This window comes from Drosophila erecta, unplaced genomic scaffold (assembly GCF_003286155.1).
Source record: "Drosophila erecta strain 14021-0224.00,06,07 unplaced genomic scaffold, DereRS2 tig00000055-arrow-pilon, whole genome shotgun sequence".
Taxonomy (NCBI): domain Eukaryota; kingdom Metazoa; phylum Arthropoda; class Insecta; order Diptera; family Drosophilidae; genus Drosophila; species Drosophila erecta.
In genome coordinates, this window is record NW_020825200.1 from 8,968,984 (window position 1) to 8,992,800 (window position 23,817).

The 23,817-nt window shown below is 43.2% G+C and overlaps 1 protein-coding gene across 2 annotated transcripts; it reads left to right on the top strand.

Moving 5' to 3' along the window:
- Nucleotides 1-23,817, top strand: LOC6542982 (myosin light chain kinase, smooth muscle). 2 transcript variants are annotated; one of them, XM_026979297.1, is made up of 10 exons: nt 1-276; nt 3,188-3,329; nt 16,622-16,712; nt 16,798-17,001; nt 19,205-19,442; nt 19,578-19,681; nt 20,324-20,476; nt 20,547-20,829; nt 20,980-21,157; nt 22,349-23,817. In XM_026979297.1, the coding sequence occupies exons 2-10, from the start codon at nt 3,296-3,298 to the stop codon at nt 23,686-23,688; spliced, it is 2,625 nt and encodes an 874-aa protein (XP_026835098.1). In that variant the 5' UTR covers nt 1-276; nt 3,188-3,295; the 3' UTR covers nt 23,689-23,817. The 2 variants fall into 2 exon arrangements, with proteins under 2 accessions (XP_026835098.1, XP_001969160.2); XM_001969124.3 differs by lacking the exon at nt 1-276 and having other exon boundaries at nt 2,809-3,329.

A 23,817-nucleotide genomic window follows, 5' to 3' on the forward strand; every position in this document is an offset into this window, starting at 1 on the left:
CGTAAGTCGGGGAAAACAGATTTCGAAACAAGCGGCAACCCGAAGCGGCAACAAAAATAGCTCCGCCGGGAGCCGAAAATTTCCACCCAAACTGGACTGAAATTGAAAAATATTTTCGAGAATACCAAAACAGTTGCGCCTGCAATGAGCGAAAGAGAAGACGACTTGTTTCGAGTGCCCAAAAATGCGTTAATCCTCCAAAACATCAAACGAAAGCGGAATTTGTGTTGAAATGTAAACATTTCCACGCGAAAAGTGTCCGACGAAATAAAAATGGTAGTGCGAAATGGGCAAACGTGCAAAAAATACGAGTACACACATATCGTCGTCGTGACATCTAAAAACTGTGCACCCCAAACAAGCAACAGAAGTTTTGGAGGTGTGAAAACATCGTTCCGCAATATTGGCGGCCTTTTCACCTGGTCGGAAAAGTGGGAAATCGGAAACAAACCCAGTTCCTAACACCAAAACAAAAAGGAACAATGTAAACTGCAGTCACACGACAAGCAAAACAAAAACAAATCAACCGAGTTGTAGTGAAAAGTTTGCTGTACTGCACAGATTAGAAAATAGTAACGAATATTACAGGATTATCATATTTTCAAAATTCGAAATATATATGCGCGAATAAACGCATTATCTGAAATATAAATTACCATTAAATAAATATAGGCAATGCTTTCATGTGCAACGTATTTTTTAGAATACTTTAATGTATTGTTTAACAAAAATGATTTGAGTGTACACACATATACTTTATACCTTTGTGACTGAAAAACATAGTGACTCTACTCGAAAGTAGAGCAGTATGAAAACAAAACGTGCCGCCATCGCAATTTTCAATCCGATCGAAAAAAATCGAGAAGAGCTGCAGCTACCGGCAGCTGCGTTTAGCGCATTTAAGGGATTTGCATTATTCAAAGCGCAGCCAAAGGCGGAAGCCCGTGACGTAAAAGCCCGGAGAGATTGGGGCCGAAACCAATTTTTGGCCAACAGCCCTTGGTCACTTGGCCGTGTGCAAATCAAAACGCAGCTTAGTTCGGCGGCCAGTCTGTTTGCCTTGGACTCTGCCCAAAACTTTAAAGCCCGGCTACCTGCCGTGGTCAGTGGGTATGGATATGGTTTGGGATTGGGATTGGGTTGGGAGGAGCTGCGAGAACACGTTTCGCAACCACACGCCGTTGTCTGGGCACGTTTGCATCAAGTGGCTCGACCTGGCAGGCGTTTTGTTTATTTGCCTTTGCCTCTGCTGCCGACGAAGGCAGGAGCGACTGAATCGGCGGGAGCGGAGTGGAGTGGACATGGCCAGTGTGTGGATGCCACTGGGGGAGTGGGTGGGGCAAGGCGGTGGAGTGGGAAGTTCTATGGCTGCAGCTGCCAACTGCGCGTATACGTAATTTTATGGCCAAGGCTTCGGAGCAGGCTCAGCCGTGGTTATTGTTTATAAGGCAGGCGCTCTTAAAGCGATTTAAGTCATGCCAACGGCCACTGCACGCCACACAGACCAATTAAAAAGCCAGGTAGCAAATAAAACAGTCATGTAGAACTTAGACTTTAACAGTCTATACTAGAAATGTAGCTGGTAGGCGGTAGTCATATAACTATTACAACTAGTAGTTAGCACTTGGCAGTTTTGAATAAAAATTGCACCATTTAATAATTGATTGCAGCACAACTACTCATTGCTGTAAATGTATCTATGCCCTACTTGAGAGACCCAAAGTGGCGGAAAATTAAATCCAATTTGGACGACACATTTTCCACCGTGCAAGTGCCCTCCCCGTCTATTTATATTTGAATCCATGTGCGGGCATGACGCATACCCCTCTTTCACCCACCATCCGGTCATTAGGCTTTCTTCCGTTTGATAAGATACGATGCGATACGGCGTAGTCTGCGGTTACGGGGAATACGGGGTCTACGTACTGGTAACCTATATAAATATACACGGGCGTAATTTAATAACGAGGCTAGATAATTGCGCGCCTTGCCATTATTTATAGTTCACACTTGATGAAGATATTTTGGGAATGTGTAATGAGAGATTTGCCAAGTTTAAGGAATGCCTAGCTTATGGAATGCCAACTAATTGGTTGGGTGTGATGCCTTGGGATCAGAATGCCAGTGATTTCTAATTCAATTTCATAAACTGAATGATTGAATTTACGTATGCGAGGGAATCATTTTCAATTTTAGAATTTTACCCAGCAACTCGGAATGCCTTGCAACTTTTGATAATGAACAGTGCCTAATACATTTGATTACACTTCATGAAGCACTTTGATTTCTGCAGAACAAGGTTTATGGTACTCTCAAAGAGCTGTCAATAAACAGGTCTTATCGTGAAAGAAATTATTTGACAATCTTTTGACCACAAATGTGATCAACAGTTTGGCCAGCTAAGCAAGACAAAGCCACAGGGCTTTGAAACGGCAACAAGTTGCGAAAAAGTGGCAAACTGGGAATAGGAAGCAGCCATATAGAAGAATATATAGTAGCGATGGGTCGACAAATAGAATAGTGTGTTGTTCTGTTGCCAAAAAGAAAATCGGAAAACTGTAGAAAATGTGCTAAGCGACAACAGGGAAAATTATTTCATTCGCGTACACAAAACAAGCTGCAAAATGAGCGACGGGCCAAAAAGAGCGGAGCACACACAAATTGCTCTGCAATTTATTTTTATACGAAACGAAGCAATACAAATAGGAGTGTATATATGCAGTTGAGGCTTGCCCCCCTATATCTGTGCCTGTGTTTGTTTATTTATAGACACGTATAGGCGAGAGTCGATCGACCGTTTCTCTCAGTGCGGCAGTTATCAGCCGAAAAGCACATTTATAACCACAAAGGAACACACATACGCCGTATCGCCGTATTGCCGTATTGGCAAAAGCAGAACAGAAACGCCAGAACAGCACAACAGCAGCGAAAACGGCTCAAATCAAATAATGTGGGGCCAGGCCAAAACAGTTTCAGGCAAAACGCTCGCTCGCGATGACACAATAGCGAAATAGTGCCGCTTGCGAATGAATTTTAGCGCTGAAATCAAGCATACGCAACGTGGTGCTTGGCGGCCAAGCAGCTAAAAATAAGAATCGTTCTTTTGGGCCATTTTTTAAGTGCGCAAAACCAAACGCTTTGCGAATCCATGCAATAAGTGAAGTGAAGTTAAACGCAAAATGTTCAGTGATCAATAATTACAGATGCCATTAAATATTGTGCCACCAAACAACTAACAATCCAATCAGCAAGCGTCCAGGAATAAGTTCAAGCCGATTCAAGTGAATCCAGCAATATGATCTATATAGATGACTCAGAGCCGGAAGGTGGTAAGTCTACGAGTTGCCTCTCAGGCGAAAAAGACCGATAATGCCTCCAATTTAGCAGTGAATACCACGGCGCAAACGCGTTGTGTATCGCCAGTGATAAGGGGCTGTCAACGGTTATCTGCATATATTCCGCCCATAGATATAGCCCCAATAAATGTCTCGAATGGCGGAGTGTAATTATTGTGTGGGCCTTGCCAGAGATTGGGCCGATAACTCTTTCAAATGAGTTTCTTTTTGCCGCAAAGCCCAACTGCAAATAGACAAATCAAATCAACGAAATCTACGGCTTAGCAGCTGTTTTCGATTTCTCTTTATTTATTTATTTTTTTGTTGCTGCTGAAGTTATCAGCAGTGAACTACGCTTTAATAAAGGGCAAAAACAATAAACATTTTCGGCCCATGATACTGATGCAAAACATTAACTTTTATGCGCAGATAAAAGCAAACCGAACGCAACTGCAAAATGTATCTGGCGAAATCAAGCTGTGAATGGTGGAAACAAATGCTTAAACGATTTAGAGCCGCTTCCCGGGACAGTAGGCTTTTAAAAATACATGAATTTCAATAAAATACGGCCATGGCTTTCCAGCGAAAAGCGGAAAAGTGGGGGCGTGACGAAAAAGGGGCCCAGATAAGGGGCACTGCGATCAGGAAACATTTGCGACGCCGTTTCCATTGCCAGAAACAATAAATTTCACGCATAAAACAAAAGAGGGCCAAATGTATACTATACATATATATACACTTTTTGTCTGCCGCTTTAAGCCCAAATAAAAGCCAGAGCGAAGCGCAGTTGATGAAGGATAAATGTCACACCCGATGAACGTTGGACCGTTGGAACGTTGGAAGGTTGGAAGGGCTGTGGTAACTGTGTCTGCAGTGGTTTAGGCAGCCAAAGACAAAGGCAAAGTCGCAGGGCCCCAACTTCCGAAGGGAAAAAGGAAGTGTCAAGTAGTTTGGCCAGCGGGAAATGGCTTTGGAATGGGGAAAAATCCTCGTAGCATGAAAAATGCCGAGCGTCGGGCGATTTCAAAAATGAAAAGAACCCGGTGCGACATCAGAAAAAAAAATTCGAATGGAACGCGTAACACGAGGAGACACAGGGAAAAGCAGCCACAGAGTCCTCCAGATTTAGTGCCATTCAATCCGCAGTTTGGGCCCAGAAAAAAAGGCTTACACGTCTCGTTTTGCCAGGCGTTTTTCCCAGGCAGTTCTTTCCCAAATTGGCAAATAACAACAAACGGAAATACCTGACTACCCCTGTTGTGGCAAAGGTGGCAAAGGTGGCAACCTGACCGATTGGCCAACCTTTTTTCCCGGCCAATTCTCACTGGGGTTTGTCTCAGCCGAGTTATGTGCTAATGGCGCATAAGCTGATTTCTCAATTTCCTTTCCCCAGTTTGCCAGCCAATTAAGGGAAATCTTTGGAAAAGACACTTTAATCGGAAAGGAAATGAAACCATTTGCAGCGGAAATTACCAAGCCGCAGGGAAAACCAAACATGTGAAGTTTCATAAAATATTTTATTGTTTTGCTGCATTTTGTTTACGCAAAAACCTAGTCGAATAAATCATACAGGCCCCAGTCCTATTATATTTTAAATGTAGTTCATTTTCCAGCGTTCAATGTTTGCTCGCCAGGCAGAGAAAGCACGCCGATATTGTGTAAATATTTAAACAAGAAATCTGCATAAAAATGCTGACCATCGCCTGATTGTGGCGTCATTAGACGGAGGAAATATACATATTTCTTTATAAAGTATATTTTTGCTGAATACAGTAAGCACTTACCGAGTGAAAGAAGTACGAGAATATTGTCAAGCTTGAGCCAACATAATTAAATATTTTTTAAGGATATTTGTTAAGCCCAAGCCATGGTTTTTCACTTTAAAAGCGTTGGTTTTTTACTATTAGACAAACGTTGAAAACTTAGGCTAGGGAAAGACTAATACAAATACAAAAAAGGCATTAAAACAACTTTTTATTAAAAGCAAATATTCGGCAATTTCGTTTTAGCAGAGGCCATGAGTACTAATGAGATGTTCACTTTATTGAGTGCTCTCGTTGGATAGAACACATTTTTCATTTCTTTTTTACGCAGCCGCTAACCGAAAATATTCAAAAATAAATTTGTATTTTGCTTTGGATTTCTCGTACTGCGCTGCCAAGGTGAATGAAAAGCTGGCAGGCAAAACCGAAAGAATCTCTCACTGGCGTTCTGAAAGATACTCGCCCCAGAGAACAGGCGGTTATATAGATCTAGTTGCTTATATATAATTGAGATAAATTTATTTTACGTCGCATTTCATGTTGAAGGTCGTTCGTTGATATTCACTTCAGTTGACGTTGCGAATTCCTCAAGTCTGCCTCATCGCGGGGTCTCTGTACTCTACTGCGAGTATGTATGCGATTTGGCCAGGACTTGATCGCTTATCCGGTTGTCAAGTAATAATATAAATAATTTGCGCTTCCTGATTTCGTTGGCGTCTTAGTTGGCCCAGACTCAACTAGATCCTATACATACTTTGTTATGTTTGGTTCGCTTGGCCTGTTACCAAAATTTCAGAATTTATGTTTGCCTCCACGGCGACTAGAAGGGAATATTTATTAACCCGTCTGGTCGAGAGCAAACTAAAAGACATTTCATTTGCATGTACTCGTATCTTGGGACTATAACAATTTATAGAATATTTAATTCAGTCCCAAGGCACTTGGAAAGCAAAAAGGCAGCCGAAATCGAAAATCGCATAAAATGGAGCAGCTTAAAATGTCTGTTTGCGGCAACATTGCCCAAAATGCATTTTTTGTTCTCGCCGCTTGTCTGCAATGTTGCTTAAATTCTTAATGCAAAAGTATCTCCGGCAGTTTGTCTGGGGCACAGCTGCAGGTGCAATGGCAGTGTTAAAAATGCAGACAGGGGCGCAGAGTGCATATATGTGCAAGTTTGTGCGATTATAACGCATACGCCATGTGGTGCAGATGCAAGCACAGCAATGCCGCATGCTAAACAAATTAAAATTGCAATTTAATGTATTGGCAGAGTGGCAGAGTGGCAGAGTGGCAGAGTGGCAGACAGGCAGCCAGGAAGCCTGTTAAGATTGCATTTGCCACATGCAAACCAAACAAACAACTGTCGAATGGAGTGGGCTGCTGCTTGTTGCAACTCAATTTGCATGTAGACACTTCGCGCCCCTAAATGACAAACGGAAATTTCCATAATGCCAAACAGTTTCGGCCAGAACCACAATCGAAAACAAACCCGAACCAGGCCATATGCCATATGCCAAATTCCAACTGCAAATGTTATTCGGGCTAAGGACACGGCTAGCATCCATCGAAAATAATCAAAATTATGTAAATGCTCTCTCTCTCTCTCTCTCGGTGCCCCAAAATCGTATGTTTTTATTTATTAGCAGCCTTGCATTCCGCCTTTGCATGTCATGCAGGTCATTTCATTTGCATTCCACGTAGTCAACATCATTTGCGCTTTGCAATTTCCCATGTTGCTGATTTATGGATCGCATCCAAATGTCACTATCCACTATCCACCATCCATAATCATTATTTGGCCAACTCGTCACAGTGCCAATCAAATGCCGAAAATCATCACTATAGTGCGTATGCCATGGCCTCTTTAGTTTTCATCATGTGTTCGCAATGTTTCCGGATTACACGGCATTGTTTCGATACTTAATTGCCGAACAGCTACTGGTATTTAAAAGGCTATAACTCGTCCAGTGTATCCGCGTATATGGCTCGGTAATCGCCTCTCTGTGGCCAAACAGATCGTTAATTTAGAGCGCCCTTGCCACTCCGACAGAAATTAAATTAAAGCCCATAAACTGTAATGGCCAAGAGTGATGCGTTGGTTAGCTGCAACCGAGAACCGCTTCTCCTATAAGTACGCGTATCCTTATCTGTCCTGGAACCGAGAGAATGATGGGGCGTTTTGGATTCCTCTGGCTGTCGGAAGCTGTCTTCTCAATACACATCCTTTGGGGTAAAGTGACTGAAATGCAATTGCAACTGGACTCCGACATTTGCTCGGATAATTTGTCTATGGTGCTGCAGTGCCAAACGAGCTTTAATTAACGTACTGCAACTGATCTAGCCGAGAAAGTAAATTATGTTAATATATTATGATAGCTATTTGGAAGCATGTGGCTTTAAATTAAATGAATTTGCAGATTTCTTTTGAAGTGCTCTAAAAAGACTTATAGCTATTCTGCTCGCTAAGGAATATAAAGAAAGTGGTTCGACCTCGCATTTCTAAGCATTTATCTTATCTAAGAGCTTATTGTTTTAGACTGACTATATACTGCAATTGATAAGTCGTCTTAGAAAGGTACTTTCCCTTACAAATAATTTGTTCATTCCCATTAGAACTTTTTTACTTTGCTATAATCACGGGACTTTTTCATCCACACTTTTACTCGATACGATTCTGCTGAGTTTAAAGGGGTCTTTAAGCTCCGAATCTCATGCGTTTCATCTGCTTGACCCTAATTTAAAATGACCAGTTAAGCCATGGAACTGGTCCTTTAACCAACTGCTGAACACGTCATTGGCTGCCGGTCACTGAATATTTGAGGACTTGCAGCGAGCGTATTGTATAAATAACCTCAACACCATTAAGTTGTCAAACGTGCCACAGAGGGTGTCTATCTTCCCTGCAACTGTGTGTGTGTTTGCCTGGGGTGTGTGTGTGTGTGGCAGTGTGTTGGTTGCACCCACGTAGCTAGCAAGTGCAAACTTTATTTAGAGATGTCAAACTGTCGCTCCGCCAGGACACAGATACAACTGCAGATACAGATACATTGTGCATCAGCAGGTCCGTTGCCTTTGCAGTTCCACGTGTCAGCACATGGTGGGTGTGTGAAAAACAGAGTGCACAGGAAGAAGTCCTGATCACTTGAGGATTAAACGGTTGCGATGCCATAAAGATGGGAGATATCACTTGTACCACGTACTTCTATTGTAAAGTGGCTCTGTGTTTGTTAAAACGGAAACTAATTAGTTCTAAGGTTATAAGGCTTAAGATGAAATTCCCCACATAGAAATTCGATTGCTATTGCAACTTCGGACAACTTTCTCACTGTGCATGATTGAGGAACCCAGGATGGACAGTCGGGCAGTAAATAAAGCGTTAAATTTTAACAAATTGTTGGCAGAAGCGCGTGCGAACATGCACCATGTGGCCGCCATTGAATCGATGACCTTTCAATTACCTCGCCGTTTCATCCTGATCCCCAACGATTCCGATCCAAAGCGACCCGATTGGCGGCACTAAAAACCTGCACCTTGATTAATTGTTTTGTTTGTTGCGCGTTAATTGATTTATCTTGCTGATGCCGCAACTAATTCACAGAGCTGGCAAATTATTTATGGGCCACACGCCCCAAATCGAAAATATATATGCGAGTTCATCCTATTTTCAGACTTACGTATGTAAGCATCCCTTCCACTTCCGGTTGGCATGGCGGCCTTTTTAGCCCGCTTTGTGCCCTGTGCAATTTGCAGTTGTTATTCAATTATGCCCCCAAACAAATGCAATTCGATTTGAGTGCAAATATGTGTTCGCACACTGCCGGCATATCTGAAATTCCCCTTTTGGCTTTTTCGCACCAGCCGCCGACTTCGCTCTTCGTCTTTGATTTATGCGACCATTGGCCTACACACACTGGCAACAGAAAAAGAGGCAGAGAGTACAAATATGATATAAATCTCGCACAATGGCATCCTACTCGCTTTTCGCTTCTTCAATGCATTTGTTTTGGCAGCTGCTTTGGCCTGGGCTTTTAAAGTATTTGCGGTTTGGGGATTTTATTTGGGGAATGCACTTTGTAAACTTCCCAAATTCAACCCCATTGGCCAAACATTTTCCAAATTCAGCGGGGAGCAGTGGATCCTCAGCTGCTGCAAATGACGGCGGCGCCGCCCTTTGTGTTGCACTCATAAATACACTTTCATTATCTTTGAACGAGGCGCCACTGCGAGCCGATAATTAACTAAGCACCAGTCGCTCAACAACCGCCATCAGGCTCGGCCATGAATAGCCAGTTCATTGACAAAATTTCCAGGATTTTACGCTAACGAGTTCGGCTGACGCTTTGCATGAGGCCTTCCAACCACCCAGCCTCCTGCCTCCCTGCCTCCCAAGCTGCCTTCCCACCTGCCACACGAGTCCTGCAGCTAGTTTACTACAGCTGGGGGCATGCTAATAGAGTCACCTCACCTAGAGGATGGTAAGAAGCAAACAACAAACGCTTAAGTACAAAACTGTCGAATACAAGTTCATAAATAAAATATATCCTAAATTAAATAATGAGCAATGAAAACCCGAGATAACTCATGCAAAGCGATGCTTCAATTAGTTATTGCCACTGCAGCGTCGACCTATTGTCTCGACCACATCTGTGGGCCACGAATTGCAGGAACAGGGGCAGAAAGCCATTTATGAGCGCTGGCTGACACGAGGTGTCTGCGGTTGCCTCACGTCGCTCATTAAATTAATTAAACGCAGAGTTGCGGCTGCCAGCGAATTTGCATCGGCTTCTTTTCCTATTTGAGACAGTCGCAGAACTTAGCAATCTAACAGTTTTGAATTTTCATCGCGCACGTCGCTCTTTTAATGCCATTTTGTTGCATCCTGGGTAGAAAGTTTTAATGAGTTCATTGCGGTGTGTGTCGTTAGTCTGGCTTGAAATTGTTTTGCATTTAGGAGCGGCTGTTGCTGCAGCAGTTTTCCCCGATTTCCCCAATCGGCCCAACCCATCCCCACCGATTGCCTGCATCTACTGATGACAAGGCTGAAAAAAGGGCAACTTTGGCTGGTGGAAAAGTCCTGGCCTGTGTTTATCTTTGCAGTCTGCAGTAGTCTCCATGCGATGTCCTTTCGGCCCATTGTTGGACTTTGGAATTGCCTTGAAATTGCTGTGCTCACATCGATCAATTAGCAGGCATTTTATGCAGGGCAGCGATTTTGGGGGCTCCTCTTAAATTTAGCACTGCTGCAGTGCCCTTAAAGCATTTTCGCAGTGCTCAAGTTTCGGTGATTATAGTAAAAACGAAAGCAGCATGGAAAATTCCCACACATATATACGCTGCTCGAATGGCGGCGTTGATTATAAGCGCGAAAAGCTCACCCATACAGCCAGCCGGAGATTATGTGTGTGCCCACAAAAGCCAGCGTAATGAATGTGTAAAGGGATAGCCGAAGAGGGTGGGGATAGGCGGGGAAAACCCCTCGGAAAAGCGCCACAAAGCGATTCAAGAAATGCAAGAGGGACTCATCGCGTCACACGCGGCGTACGCGGCGTATGCGTAATGTTCGAGGCGAACCATATTTTGGAATAACTCGCTTGGTGTCCTCAGCTCGCAAGTGACTAAATTAAAGGCGAAATAAGCTGAAATGAAAATTCCAATTGAATGAGGCTGGTAATGGGATGAAATAAAAAAAAAACACAGGGAGCAGCACGCATGCATACAAATTTCTAATGCTAATTTCATTGTCGCAAAGCTGCTGGAAGCCAGCGAAAATGAAATGAAACGAAATAAAATAAAATTGCATCATCGAGCAAATTGGCAACGAGAAGGAGCCAAAAGTGACATCCCATTTCGTCAGAGACTTTGGCATAAATTTTGAATGGCAATTGCCCAATTAAAGTGTGCCGCAAAAGTATGCAGCATAAACTGGAAGTTGGTGACGAAAATCGGGGGAAAATGGGTCGAAATACTTTGCACTGCATTAGGGCACTGAGCTTTACGTCATTTCTCGGGGAAACGTTCAAGGTCCCCACACACACTCACATACCCTCCACACACACACACTCCCACACTGATTATTACTTTTCATTTTTCCACAACGATTTTCATTTTTCTCTCGCTTTCCGCACATGCAACAAAAAAAAATGGAAAAATGGAAAACTGGAGGCACTGGGCGTTGTCGCAGCGGATTTACGCTTGGCGTACAGGAAAAAATGATGAAGATGAATTGCCCTTGTTGAGATACTGCCGAAACATTCGATATAGATATGCACGGGGATTAATATGAATATATATAAGGGCGAACGCAAAATAAATGGATACATGGTATTGATTGGTCTCCTGTCATCTGTCCCTTGCTTGCATTTGTTTAAAAACAAAAATACAAAAAATGTGGGCCTCATGCCGCAAGTTTCACCTGTCATTTATCATTTATTGAAGTCGCTATCGCCAAACATTTAACACATCTAACGTGTCCACTCGGCTGAAAGAAATAAATTGTGCGCCCAGTGTCTAATCAGATCAGGACTGACAAGGATCGCTGGGTTCCAGAGGCTTAACTCAAGGAGCCGAGCTTGTACAAAGTTAAGCTCTTCATTTTAAACTGACTGTATATAGATTTGGCAGGAGATTCATGGTCTTTCAAGTTAGGCTTTAAACAGATGTCGTCTGGATTAGACGTGGCATTATAGTCGGGCTGAGAAAAGTGTGAGTACTGGAGCAGCTCATTTTCCCTTGCATTTATGCATGACCATTTGATGAAGGCGATGTGTGCGTGTGTGTGTGTGAAAGTCCCTGTAATAGCCAATTTGAAATGGCACCGTAGTCACAGTAGGGGCAAAGTTTTGCCATTTTTTCACCACTGCCCCCGCCGCCACACAGTTTCAGCCAGGTTCTGCCATTCTCATTCCTGCCATGGAATTCGCCAGGCACTTAGGCTGATTAAAATGCACAGACAACCCGCAGCATCGTCATCAGCAGCAACAATAACCAGGAAAATATCTACTGCCAACGGCACGAGCTCGTTTCCAACTGTTTTCGCCATCGGTTGCACAAACGTCATCAACTGAGAAAGCTTCCCAGCCTGGTCGAAGTTACCGAAATCCCTCGTAGAAGGTAGCCCAAATAAGCTAAACTACACATTCGTTTCAGTTAAACTTCGAAATCAAAATCGCATTTTGGCAGCCCGCAAGTTCAAAGCGAGCAAAAATCACTTTCAAATTAAAGTTTATACTTCATTGATGTAATATTTGATGTGATGCTGATTTGATTTTGGCTTGTCACTGATGAACTAAGCCATCTTAATTTGCATAGCCTGCATAGATGCATTATTAATACATTTTCGTGTAAGTCGAAATGCCAAAAATATTTCTTCGAGAAATCTTCAAATTTGCCAATATTCACGAGAAATAAGCGGCTTACATTTTTGGTGTGTTATCAAATATGTTAATTTTATAGAAATTTGTTAACCTGACAATTCTGAAGGCGTCAGGTCAAAGGCGAATAGAAACGAATAGAAATCAAGCACCAAATTAAATGCATCGTTTATAATTGTTTGCTTTGAATTCAGCAACTAACTTAGCCGGGCAAACAAACAGCAAAAGCTGCATAAAATACATAAAATATATAAAATGTATTAAGTGTTTTGCTTGTATCCGCCTTCCCGTCTGGCCCCGCCATTAAATGCTTGGCATACTTGTGCGATTGCTTTGGTCGCGTTAAAAAGTGTTATTAAATGCGAGTATAAACAATGAGAAAGTGCATGCAGGACTCTCGCTGTTGCGTAACTTTGGTTTATTAAAATGCCGACGTCTGGCTTGTGTGTTTTATACATTTTTTTTTTTTTTGCATATTTTTTTGTGGCCGTGTAATGTGTGGAGCACATTGACATCCAGCGTTTGATGTGCAACAGTTTGGCTTTGTTGTACAACACATTTTTCGCCGCTAAACTCACGTGCCCTCAAATTGTGTTATTAAAAAAATTTCATTAAGCACATTACACAATTTTTATGACAGCAACAAATTGCAGCATCAAATCGATGAGCGAAAAGGTCGGAGGAAAACAAATTTTTTCGCTTCCGTCGAGGATTCGCTACGCTTGGATTTTACTTTTTAATCGGAAAGTCAAGGCAGGCAATCCTGCCAATCCTGGCAACAGTTGCCCAAATGAGCAGTGGGGAACGGAGATTTGGCTGTGTTATCCTGCCGGATCCTTGAGGACCCAGGAGCAAAGGAGCAACGGCAAATCAAAGAAAAATTTGCTGATTTTCATATCAGAAAAAATTGCCATCGTTGGCACAAAAAATTCTTCGCCATTTGCATCCGCCGCTCTATATCTATGGCACTCTATTGAATGGGGAGTGCAAATGTAGTATCTGCGACTGCCGCACAGCCATTTTTATTGATATTGTGCATAAATTAACTTTATAAAGTTTTTTGAATTCAATTTGCAACGAGTTGCACTTTTCAACCCAATCCACACACATTGACCCCAGTGTGCGAGGGAGACGGTGGTGCGGTGCGACAGAGATAGCGCAGGCAAAGACACACATACATATAGACGTCGATAAAAGTACTTCTGCACAAAAGAGATGTCTGCCACAGAACACAAACTTCAAATGGAAGCTATTTAAAAGCTGTAATTATTTTGCAAAAGTAGGGAGACGCATTAAAGCTGATTGTATCTTAATACTGTGGAAAGAACAACTTCAAATATTTTCCTGAATTAATTATTCTAGTTCTCCAAACATAAACAGTTTTTGGAGAACTATATAGAAAATATATTTAAAATGAATGTGTAAATATGCATGTGTATTTTTATACTCCAATCCACATATCCCTATGCCGAACGATTCGTGTATTATATGCACATCTTGCAGCTTAATGGAACTGGAATTGATTTACGAAAACACTTCAAACGGCTCAAGTCCAATTTCGATTGCATTCGGTTTTTGCATTGGGATTGGGGTCGTCACTCCACCGCCCACCGCCCCTCGTAGCCACGCCCACCGTCTAGCCGGAGCATATGGGCATAGCCCGACCCCTTGTTACCCCCTGTTACCCAAGTTTCCGGATTTTCCCTTTGGATAAGCGGTGCAGTGCAAATGCCAAGAAGAGTCGATATAAATTCATTTATTCATGAGCTCGAACCAGGAAATGAATGGGAGTTACCTGTCGCCCACTCACAACCATTTCTGAGTATGAATATGAGTACACTCAGAAAACAGGAGTCTAAACTGAAACTGCTCTTCTAAACTCACTCATATTTTGACCCCTAATACTTTGAACTTATTGATACAGCACGTGAACTCCTTGAATAGGTCTTTAAATGGTAATCTAAATATATTTTTATTGCTTGTTTACGCCCTTTAAAATGCATTTTAGTTATTAACCGAATCATATTATTAGGGCTGTAATATATTTTCATTTTTTAAAGTGTTTTTTTTCATTTTTTTAGAGTGTACGTATGTGCATAATGAATGCTTGTCTGCGCTCATGCTGAAATTTTATGAGCGATGAAATATCTTGAATCTCGTCGCCTCTTTTCGATTCCACATTTGTGTCTTTTGAATAATGAGTTATGGGACCGAGAAGTTGGCAACTTTTCACCAAAACTTCCATTCAATTGCGGGCGCTCTTCAATTTTCTTGCCTAATGCGGCTGTTTGGACGTGTTTGCCGAAACTTAAATTGTGCGCATTATTGGCAGAGTGCACTCAAATGTACTCACACATGCACTCACTCACTCAGTCGGTGCCAAAAACCGTTTAAACGAGATATGGCCAGGGGGCGTGGCCGAAAGGGAGGCGTCGCTTGCTTGCATACACACATATATGTATGTGTGTGTGTGTACAAGTGCCTCGCTGCACTCAAATAGCAAAGAGAACGCTCTAACAGCCTCCATTTCTATTCACAGTAGACGCTCGACTTTCACTTTGAATTTGCCAAGTTTGTGCCACCCCCGCCATCTACTTTCCTCGCCCTCGCCCCCGCCCCGCCCCTCTGGCGATTCGGAAAAGTCTTTTCGTTTGCTTCTTCGCCTCGCCTTTGATTTTAAAGATTTATCGTGTTTCCGTAGCATACTTATGTGCGCCATTTACATATTAATGGGACAGCTGCCGCGCAGATGACATCAATTCATAGAAGCTTGCTAACAACTTAACCCCTTAAATGCCACCGCTAAGCACAGCTTGGAAAAATCCAGGAAAATTGTGACAACAAATTTGCTTTGCCCTTGAAATGTTGTAACTCTAAGTCTTTAATAGCTGCTCCGTCAAGCATAAAAATTTAAGTTTTTAGTTTGATATCTTACATTATTTATGTTCTCTTTGCTTTAGAATCAAATTGATAGGTTAAAGTCTTAGCACAGTCAGAATTAAAAAGATATTATTTTTATAACAACTTAATTGTTTTTAAAATAGTGGCCATCAGTCGGTTATTCCAGCCCACATATTGACTTACTTAACTTCTACCATAAAGCCTTTGACAGATTATCAATAATTCCAATTGCAAATTTTCGAAAGCAACTGTTTCCATGTCTGCCACAAAATCTCCGGGGGATTATTGCGGTCGAATGTCAAGTTGATGGTTCTTGTGCGTAATGGAAAAAATATGAAAAATTGTACACTGTTTGGTGACCACACTCAGGGGACCCAGGGAAGCCAACCGCCCACGAACACACAAGTAAACCCATATTTGTCACAAAATTCCCACTCGTCACTGTTGTCGTCCTCATTTCATATCGTTGCGTTGCACAAATTCAATTGAATCAAGTCATTTTTATTTGTTTGGCAACTTGTAGACACACACAACGAATCAAATTCTGAAAGGGTTTCCTCTGAGCACAACAGGAAAACTTGTGTGCCATATGTCCTGCGAAATATGTGACAAGCACAAGCTGTTGTTGAGCAGTCCTCCTGCAGAGACGCACTGGCTCCATAATAGCCGGTATTAAATGCACTCCGAACTGGGCCCCGGACAATGGATATGATTGAAATGGCATATTGCCAAGGGAGCACTCCTCAGCACGTTGCGGAGCACTTGTTGTTTTTTTTCAGCACCGGCCAGGAACAAGAAATCTAATCAAATCATACAGTTGTGGTCTTAATCAGATCGAAACATTTCCGACCATATACCCACCTATGGCTTGTCAAGTTATGGCTGCAAACAGGTATGCTGATAGGGCAAATTGGACTGATGAAATGGTTCAAGTGCACCCCGTACATACTGGATCGACATCAATGCATATCAATAGAATCTATCGCTCTATAAGTAACTTTTGCCTATAATCTGGAACATATCTGGAACATAGGAAGCAGTTAGAAGGAACAACAATAAATTAGGGTCGTAACAATTTTCAATCGGAACTTTTACTTCTAAATATACGTCCGACAAACTTATCACAAACATTAAAAGCTGCTTGCTCGATTTTCACTTTTCCGTTCACTTCTTTAATTGAAAAGCTTATTGCCAAACTGGTTTATGGTCCCAGCTTAATGCCATCCATTTGTTTTTTCTTCCTATTTTACAGTTTTGGAACCGGCGTTTCCCATGCGCGATGTGACCATAAATCGCAACGTCGATGCCCATAAACATTACGATGTGCTGGGAGAGGTGGGACGGTGAGTAGAGTATTCCAGCGGCCCGATCGCCGCACTGCCCGATGTGTGGCATCCACATGTAATCAATATTATGCCTCCCGTGCAGCGGAAAATTTGGGACAGTGTACAAGTGCAAGGACAAGGCAAATGGCCTCCAGCTGGCGGCCAAGTTCGTGCCGATCCCCAAGCGCGAGGATAAGCGGAATGTGGAGCGGGAGGTGGAGATAATGAATTCATTGCAGCATCACCTCATCATACAGTTGTATGCAGCATACGAATATCAGAAAATGATGTGCGTCGTCCTGGAACTGTAAGGATGTTTTCAAGAGGCCCATTCACGGCCCATACCAATGAATGTGTTCAGTTTGCTTGTCCTTGTCTCGTGGGCGTGACTCCTTTTCTGTGTTCCTCCATAGATGGAGTATAAATGTTTATGTATGCACGTTAGATTGGGCTTTATTTGGTGACCAAAGGTTATAGTTGCGCAGATAATCTAATAATAATTAGAAAATTTAAGAAGAGCAATAAAACTAAAACGTATTTGCTTAAGGGTATTTTCTGCACTGGTCGCCAGATAGGGTCCACCCTAATATATACATTTGTAGCCCTCTATTCCACTATTCGTTAAGTTTGTTGTCCCTTTGTTGTATGCCACATTGTTGCTGGGGACACAATATCTTGCAATCAGTGGGAATGTGCATAAAATGCGATTTACACGTACGCACATTATCGTAAACCAGTAAACTTTTCCGCCCCACCCAAAATAGGAAACACTCACACAAAGTCTGAAAGAAAAACCTCGAGCAACAGGTTTTCCCTTGGCACCCGAGCATTTATAGAAATTTACAGCAACTTTTATTTGCCCCGCGAAAGTTTTTCGCAGCTTCTTTGTTCGCAAATGAATGGTGACATGGGTTAAGGGTCTAATGGCCCATAAAAACGTTTGAGGCAGGTGTTCTGGCCCACTGATTAGTCAACGGCCTTGACCCACATTCACCGCCCAGTGGGCGAACAATGAAACGAAAGAAACATGAGGCAATTCCGTTTTCATAGACCCAAAACAAAGCCCCAAAAGACTTTGTCAACTTAAATTAATTTTCAACAAAACAAGGAAACTGCAGTTTGGACAACTTGTGCTGTTGTTCTTGATGGTCCTGTTCTCCTTGCCGTTTTCCCACCTCCGGAAAAGTTAATTGTTGACTGGCATAGTTCTCCTTGGCATATTCATAACAGAATATCCAACTACGACGAACATATTTTCCAAAGAAGGGAATTCCTTGCCGAGATGCGCAGCTAGGAAAATTGTTTAAGCATGCTCTGCGCTTCAACTATTTAGTTTCCATCGTGGAAAAGCCACTCAAAGGCACAGTAAGCATAACTGTCAAACTAAAACAAAAAGCTAGTAACTGAATTAAACTGAATTAAAATGGCACAGCTATCGCTTTGCAATGAATATTTTAACATTCTGGCAATTGTTGTCCACATCCCATGCGACATGAAACTTGTCGGTTAAATGCTCCATTGGATTTTCTCAAATCAGTGGATTCACCAGTTGAAATTTTTAATGAACCCAATTTAATGAAATGCACTTCAAGTGATTTTCATTTGGATAATGGACTTTTATGGGCAACTAGAGAAATGGCGGAAGTAGGTACATATTCCAATTGGATGAGAATACCACGACTTGTTATATTATTTAATTTTAAAAATATCCTATTTCGATCGATTATAATCATATTCAATATATTACAGAAGATGTTTCACGATTTTTTACCTGGCTTTATACAAGTTGTTTTTCTATATATATGAATATTTTTAAATTACATTATGGGACGTCCTAATATCAATAGAGTATTCTACACTCCATAATCAGACCAAACGAAATACCCATCAGTTGGATAGCAATATTCCATTTCAAACGATGCACAAAGATCTACATGCAATTTTAATTTACTCAATTTCGGGGTGAAGTGCATCAACTAGCTAACAACCCGAAAAAAACGGAGAAAAACGAATGCATTACGGCTTTTCTCCCATTTTTTCCGAATAATTTCATGGGCATCTGATGGAGGAATGGAACGGCAGGATTTTTGTGATGTATTGGGCTATCGACACTTGTGGCAAATCTCGGATGACATTTGTCCGAGTGCCTGGAACATAATTCCCTCCGATTCCGATTCCGATTCCGAATCCTATTGGCATGTCGTTAGTTGATGCCCGTCACTCGAGCGGATGGATGCTCATGGATTATCTGATTTTCGTGTCCTGGCAGAGCAATCTGTACTCTTGTAAATAACATAACTAGTTTAGTGTGGGTCGTCAGGTAAGGTAACTAAAAACGAAGCTAAACCCTTTGGTTGCGAGGTGATGGGACTAATTGAAAGGCAATAACTCCGCTTATGGTGCTTGGTTTGCATGAATCGTTTTGTGTTTTCTGCAGTTTATGCATTTCTTCTTTTCACATTTCCTTACCCCCTGTCTAATTAACTTATTTCTCTTTTTTGCACCCACAGCATCGAAGGAGGCGAGCTTTTTGATCGCGTGGTGGACGATGAGTTCGTCCTCACCGAGCGGGTCTGCCGCGTCTTCATACGCCAGGTGTGCGAGGCCATGGCCTTCATCCACGGGAATGGCATAGTCCACCTGGACCTGAAGCCCGAGAATATTTTGGTGCTCACACAGAAGGGTAACCGCATCAAGATCATTGATTTCGGACTAGCTCGTAAATTTGATCCTGATAAGCGTCTCAGAGTGAGTAATTCTTTCAGTCTTCACTTGGGGCAAAATAACCTTATGCTTAGCCTATACTTTGTATCTAACCATTACCAGAAATGTACCGAAATACTTTTTTCATTTCTGAGATGCATTCATGATTTGTTTCAATAGGTTCTCTTCGGCACTCCGGAATTTGTGGCGCCAGAAGTTGTAAACTTTGACTGCATATCCTATGGAACAGACATGTGGAGTGTCGGCGTTATATGCTATGTGCTGTAAGTTTAATACACTTCACTTATGTATTGCAACAAAAATATTTTATACATGCCTAAGAAGATGTACAAAGAATAAGGAATACCAAAATGAGTACTCCAACTGCCAAAATAATGTAGACATAAGCCCTTTTTTACATGGCGGTAAAATCTTCAAATAAATCCACTAATATTCTCTTAAAACGTTTCTAAATCTCTTTTCAAAATTCCTTTTAATACCGCTGGAAATCATAAAGTGGATACCTAATTTACTTAGCCAACGAATATTTTTTTTGCAAAAACTCAACCCATTACAAAAGAAGAAAACACTTCCAAGGATCTATCTAGGGTAAAGCCAGCACAATATTTTCGAACCATTTATGTTCTGGCCCGAGCAATTAGAAATTTAATCAAGACCCGCACTCATATCTTGATGGTAGGTGCTTGGAAGAAAACCAATTAAAATTGTGTACCAGCTAAAAATGTGATAATCAAAAGGGGGCGGTTGGTGGATCTGCTCACACTCCGTGGCGAATTTAATTTAGTTAATTAAGTGTTGGTTTTTGTGTTTTATTTATTCTACTTACGCTGCTCTTACATTACATGTTTATTGACTCGCCCACACCTCGAAACCACACACAATCCCATATGCTGGTTGGGATACAGCATCTCAGGACTGTCGCCTTTCATGGGCGAGAACGACATTGAAACAATGTCGAATGTAACCATTGCAAAATACGATTTCGAGGATGAATGCTTTAATGGCATATCCCCCGAGTGTCTGGATTTCATAGCCAAGCTGCTGGCAAAGGACCTGAGGTGGGTGCTCGGATTGCTCCCCTAATTAGAGTCTGGTTGCTAACCCGTCTCCGGATTTCCATTTCCCCAGCACCCGGATGACAGCCGCCGAGTGCATGAAGCACAAATGGCTTCAGCAGCGGCCGGCCACCGCCGCCACGGCCACGCCCATCACAAAGGCCGCCTCCGCTGCGTCCAAGTCGCGCCTGAAGTCAGTGTCTCCGGTGACAGCTCCCTCGGAGTCCTCCGAGGATTCCACAGAAACCATTGAGGACGATGACGATGAGGAGGAGGTTTGCGCGGAGCAGGCGAAACAAGAGGACCAGCAGCAGGACGAGGAGCTGGCCAAGCTCTGCACCGAGGCTGATCTCGAGGTGAGAAATCGGGGCACCACACCTGTTGGGCCTCCAAGCGAGCGAACGGGTGTCACATGTCCAGAGCTGGTTGGCTGAAGGCATTTTGATTCGCAACCATTAACTGGAAAACTTAGAGCTACCAAGTTACCCATCTGTTTCCTTTTGCAGAACAAAGAACTGGATGCCACGAAGGACAACCTGAAGAACTTCATCGTGCGCTGGGAGACGCATCCGAACAGTCCGTACGTGTTCGACGTGGAGGGGAATGTAATAGCGCCGCTGAGCGAGACGAGCTACCCCCATCCCAGGAGGACTCACGGCGCGGACAGCCTCTCCTCCTCCAGAGGTGAGTACGGATCCCAGCGACAGCGCGACCGACACGCCCTCATCCATGGCAAATGAGGCAGCCGCATCGCATCTCCAACTGCATCCTGCAATCGGATCGACTTTGTATATTACACGATTAACTTGTCAAACTAATTGTTGTTCTTAACTTGAATGTGGACCAAGCTGGCTAGCTGTCTCTCTGACTCTCTGTCCGTTTCCTTTTCTGTCTCGGTCTCTGTGTTAACCCCATCTATTTGGTAGAACCAATCCTTGTCCTCGGACGAAGGAGGCCCAGCTTGCCAGCCAGAACTGTTGTTTATGTTTAAGTAACCCTAGCATTAAGCTATGTGCCTGGCATTCTTGTAGCGGATGACCAGCTCTATTAACCACTTGACACTGTGATAAAGACAGCCATTGACAAAAAAGAAAACCACTACATGAAAATATATGCAAAATATAATTTTAACTTCAGCACAAAGATACTTCTCTGTAGTTTCTGCAAGACGAGAAACCTAAATCGAATTCGCTCTATCCCAATCCCAGTCCCAACACCCACCCATCCCAAATCCGAAAACCCTAACTACCCGAACTACCCCGATCCCTAGTTCAGATTTAGATCAACACACATGCTCGTATAGCCACAGTTTCTGGTCTGCCAGCCAGGTAAGCCCAACATCCAGCTCAGAACACCAATCATCCTCAGAGATCGCAGTCAAATTCCAAAGCCAGTCTCATGTTCATTTGTGGTTTGTCCATCAGGGAGAATTACTATATCGTATTGACAGCAGAATAATTAATATGTTAAGATCATTAATATGCCCTAGGCATTTATAGAAGCTTGGGTATAAGTTACCTGCTTCTGAGTTGCATCTTCTACTACAACAGTACCAAAAAATAGTTAAGTAAAATTTCCTTTTAAATCAAAATAACAATAAAATATTTGAAATAACCTTTTTGAATACCTTTTCAAGCAGCTGTATTTACGCAAAGCTATTTTTGTGTAGAACTTTAGTCAATCAAACATTTGAAGTTCCTAAGAGCCATATTACACAACTCTCTGAACTCATAAGCATGCTCTATCCGTGTGTATATAACCATTTCGTGGACATTAACCCGTCTGAAACAGTTTTTGGCAATAACCGCATAACGTCTATGTAAACATAAACGAGATCTTTAGTAAAATGCTTCTAAGACTAAGCTCTGTTTCCAGTTTGTTCGCCGTCGCCCTGCGAATCAATTTCCACTTTGACGGATGACGAACGGGGAGAAGTGGAAGATCTGCCGGAAGAGGATGAATCCCGCAGTGCGGACAACGAGAGTCCACGCTCGGTGGCCACGCCCATCAACGAGTCGCGGGAGAAGCTGTTCCCGACGGTAGCCACCTCCAGTCCGTCAACTCCCACGCCACAGCACCTCTTCAACGAGAATTTCGATGAGTTCTCCGGCAGTCAGTCCACCGCACAGCAGCAGCGCAGTATGAAGAGCTATCTGCACACCTTCGATCGAAGGAACTCGGATACCACCTACCTGCTGGGTAGGCGGAGTTCCGGCGAGCGTGTGAATCTGGCGGATGAGATACGGAAGCTATCCGATCACCTGCTCATGCTGGCCGAGATCAACACCAAGCTTGGGGATGCGAACAATAATGGGAGCAGTGGTGGAGTGCCTGCTGATCCTCCTGCTGCTGCCCCAGCCCCTGCTGCTCCACCACCGCCTGCTCCTTCTGGCAGTACTTCAAGTAAAACCTCGGAGACTAGCCAGGATGGCAATAGGTGGACCAGCAAAACCACTTCCAGCAGCAGCTGGAACCGACCCACTTTGAAAGGAGGACTCCTCAGCCAGGCCAGCAGCAGTTCCCAGAGCCAAAGCACCTACGACGATGGCAAGGGCAAGACGAAGATCAGTTCGCTTTCTGTGAGATTGCAGCAATCCATCGAAGAAACACCAAAGCTAAGCAACGGGAACAGCTCCTCCTCCAGCAAATCCCTGGTGCAGTCGCAGCGAAAGTCCACGGTGCAGACCATGAGCAGTTCCAATGGCAGAAGCTTCACCAACCAGCATGTACAAAGAACCAGCACCACCTCTTCCAAGGTGATCTCCAGCAGCACTAGCAACAGTACCACCAGCTCCAGCAATTATATCTCCTCCAGCGCCAGCAACACAATCTCGACTGGCGCCAGCAACCCAATCTCCACCAGCGCCAGCAACGAATCGGCCAACAGTCGTCGAGCCAAGTTCAGGATAAACCAGATGAGTCGCGATGTGCCAGTGGGGCTGCCGGACACCCATCAAACCGTGAATCTGGAGGAGGCGGCCAACACCACCAAGGATTGCCTGCTGCATTTGCTGGAGAAGTACAACGAGACCCGCATCCGCAACCCGATGGGTCGCCACCAGAGCATCAGCGTGGACTGGCACGTCAGCGACAATCTGGAGTACCGCTCCATGAGCTCCATCAACGCCTTTTTCCAGCGCCACAACCACAATGGCGGCGGCCACAACGTACGGAACATTCAAGCCCAGCTGGAGGAGAAGGCGGCTGGAAAGTAGGTGCCCATATCCAGAGCCCTCTGTATATATGCGATATATATATTTGTATGTAGAGTACAGATCAACTAATTGGCCCACAGGCAAAACTGCAAAGCGTCGAATGGAACAAATTAATATTTATGTACTTGA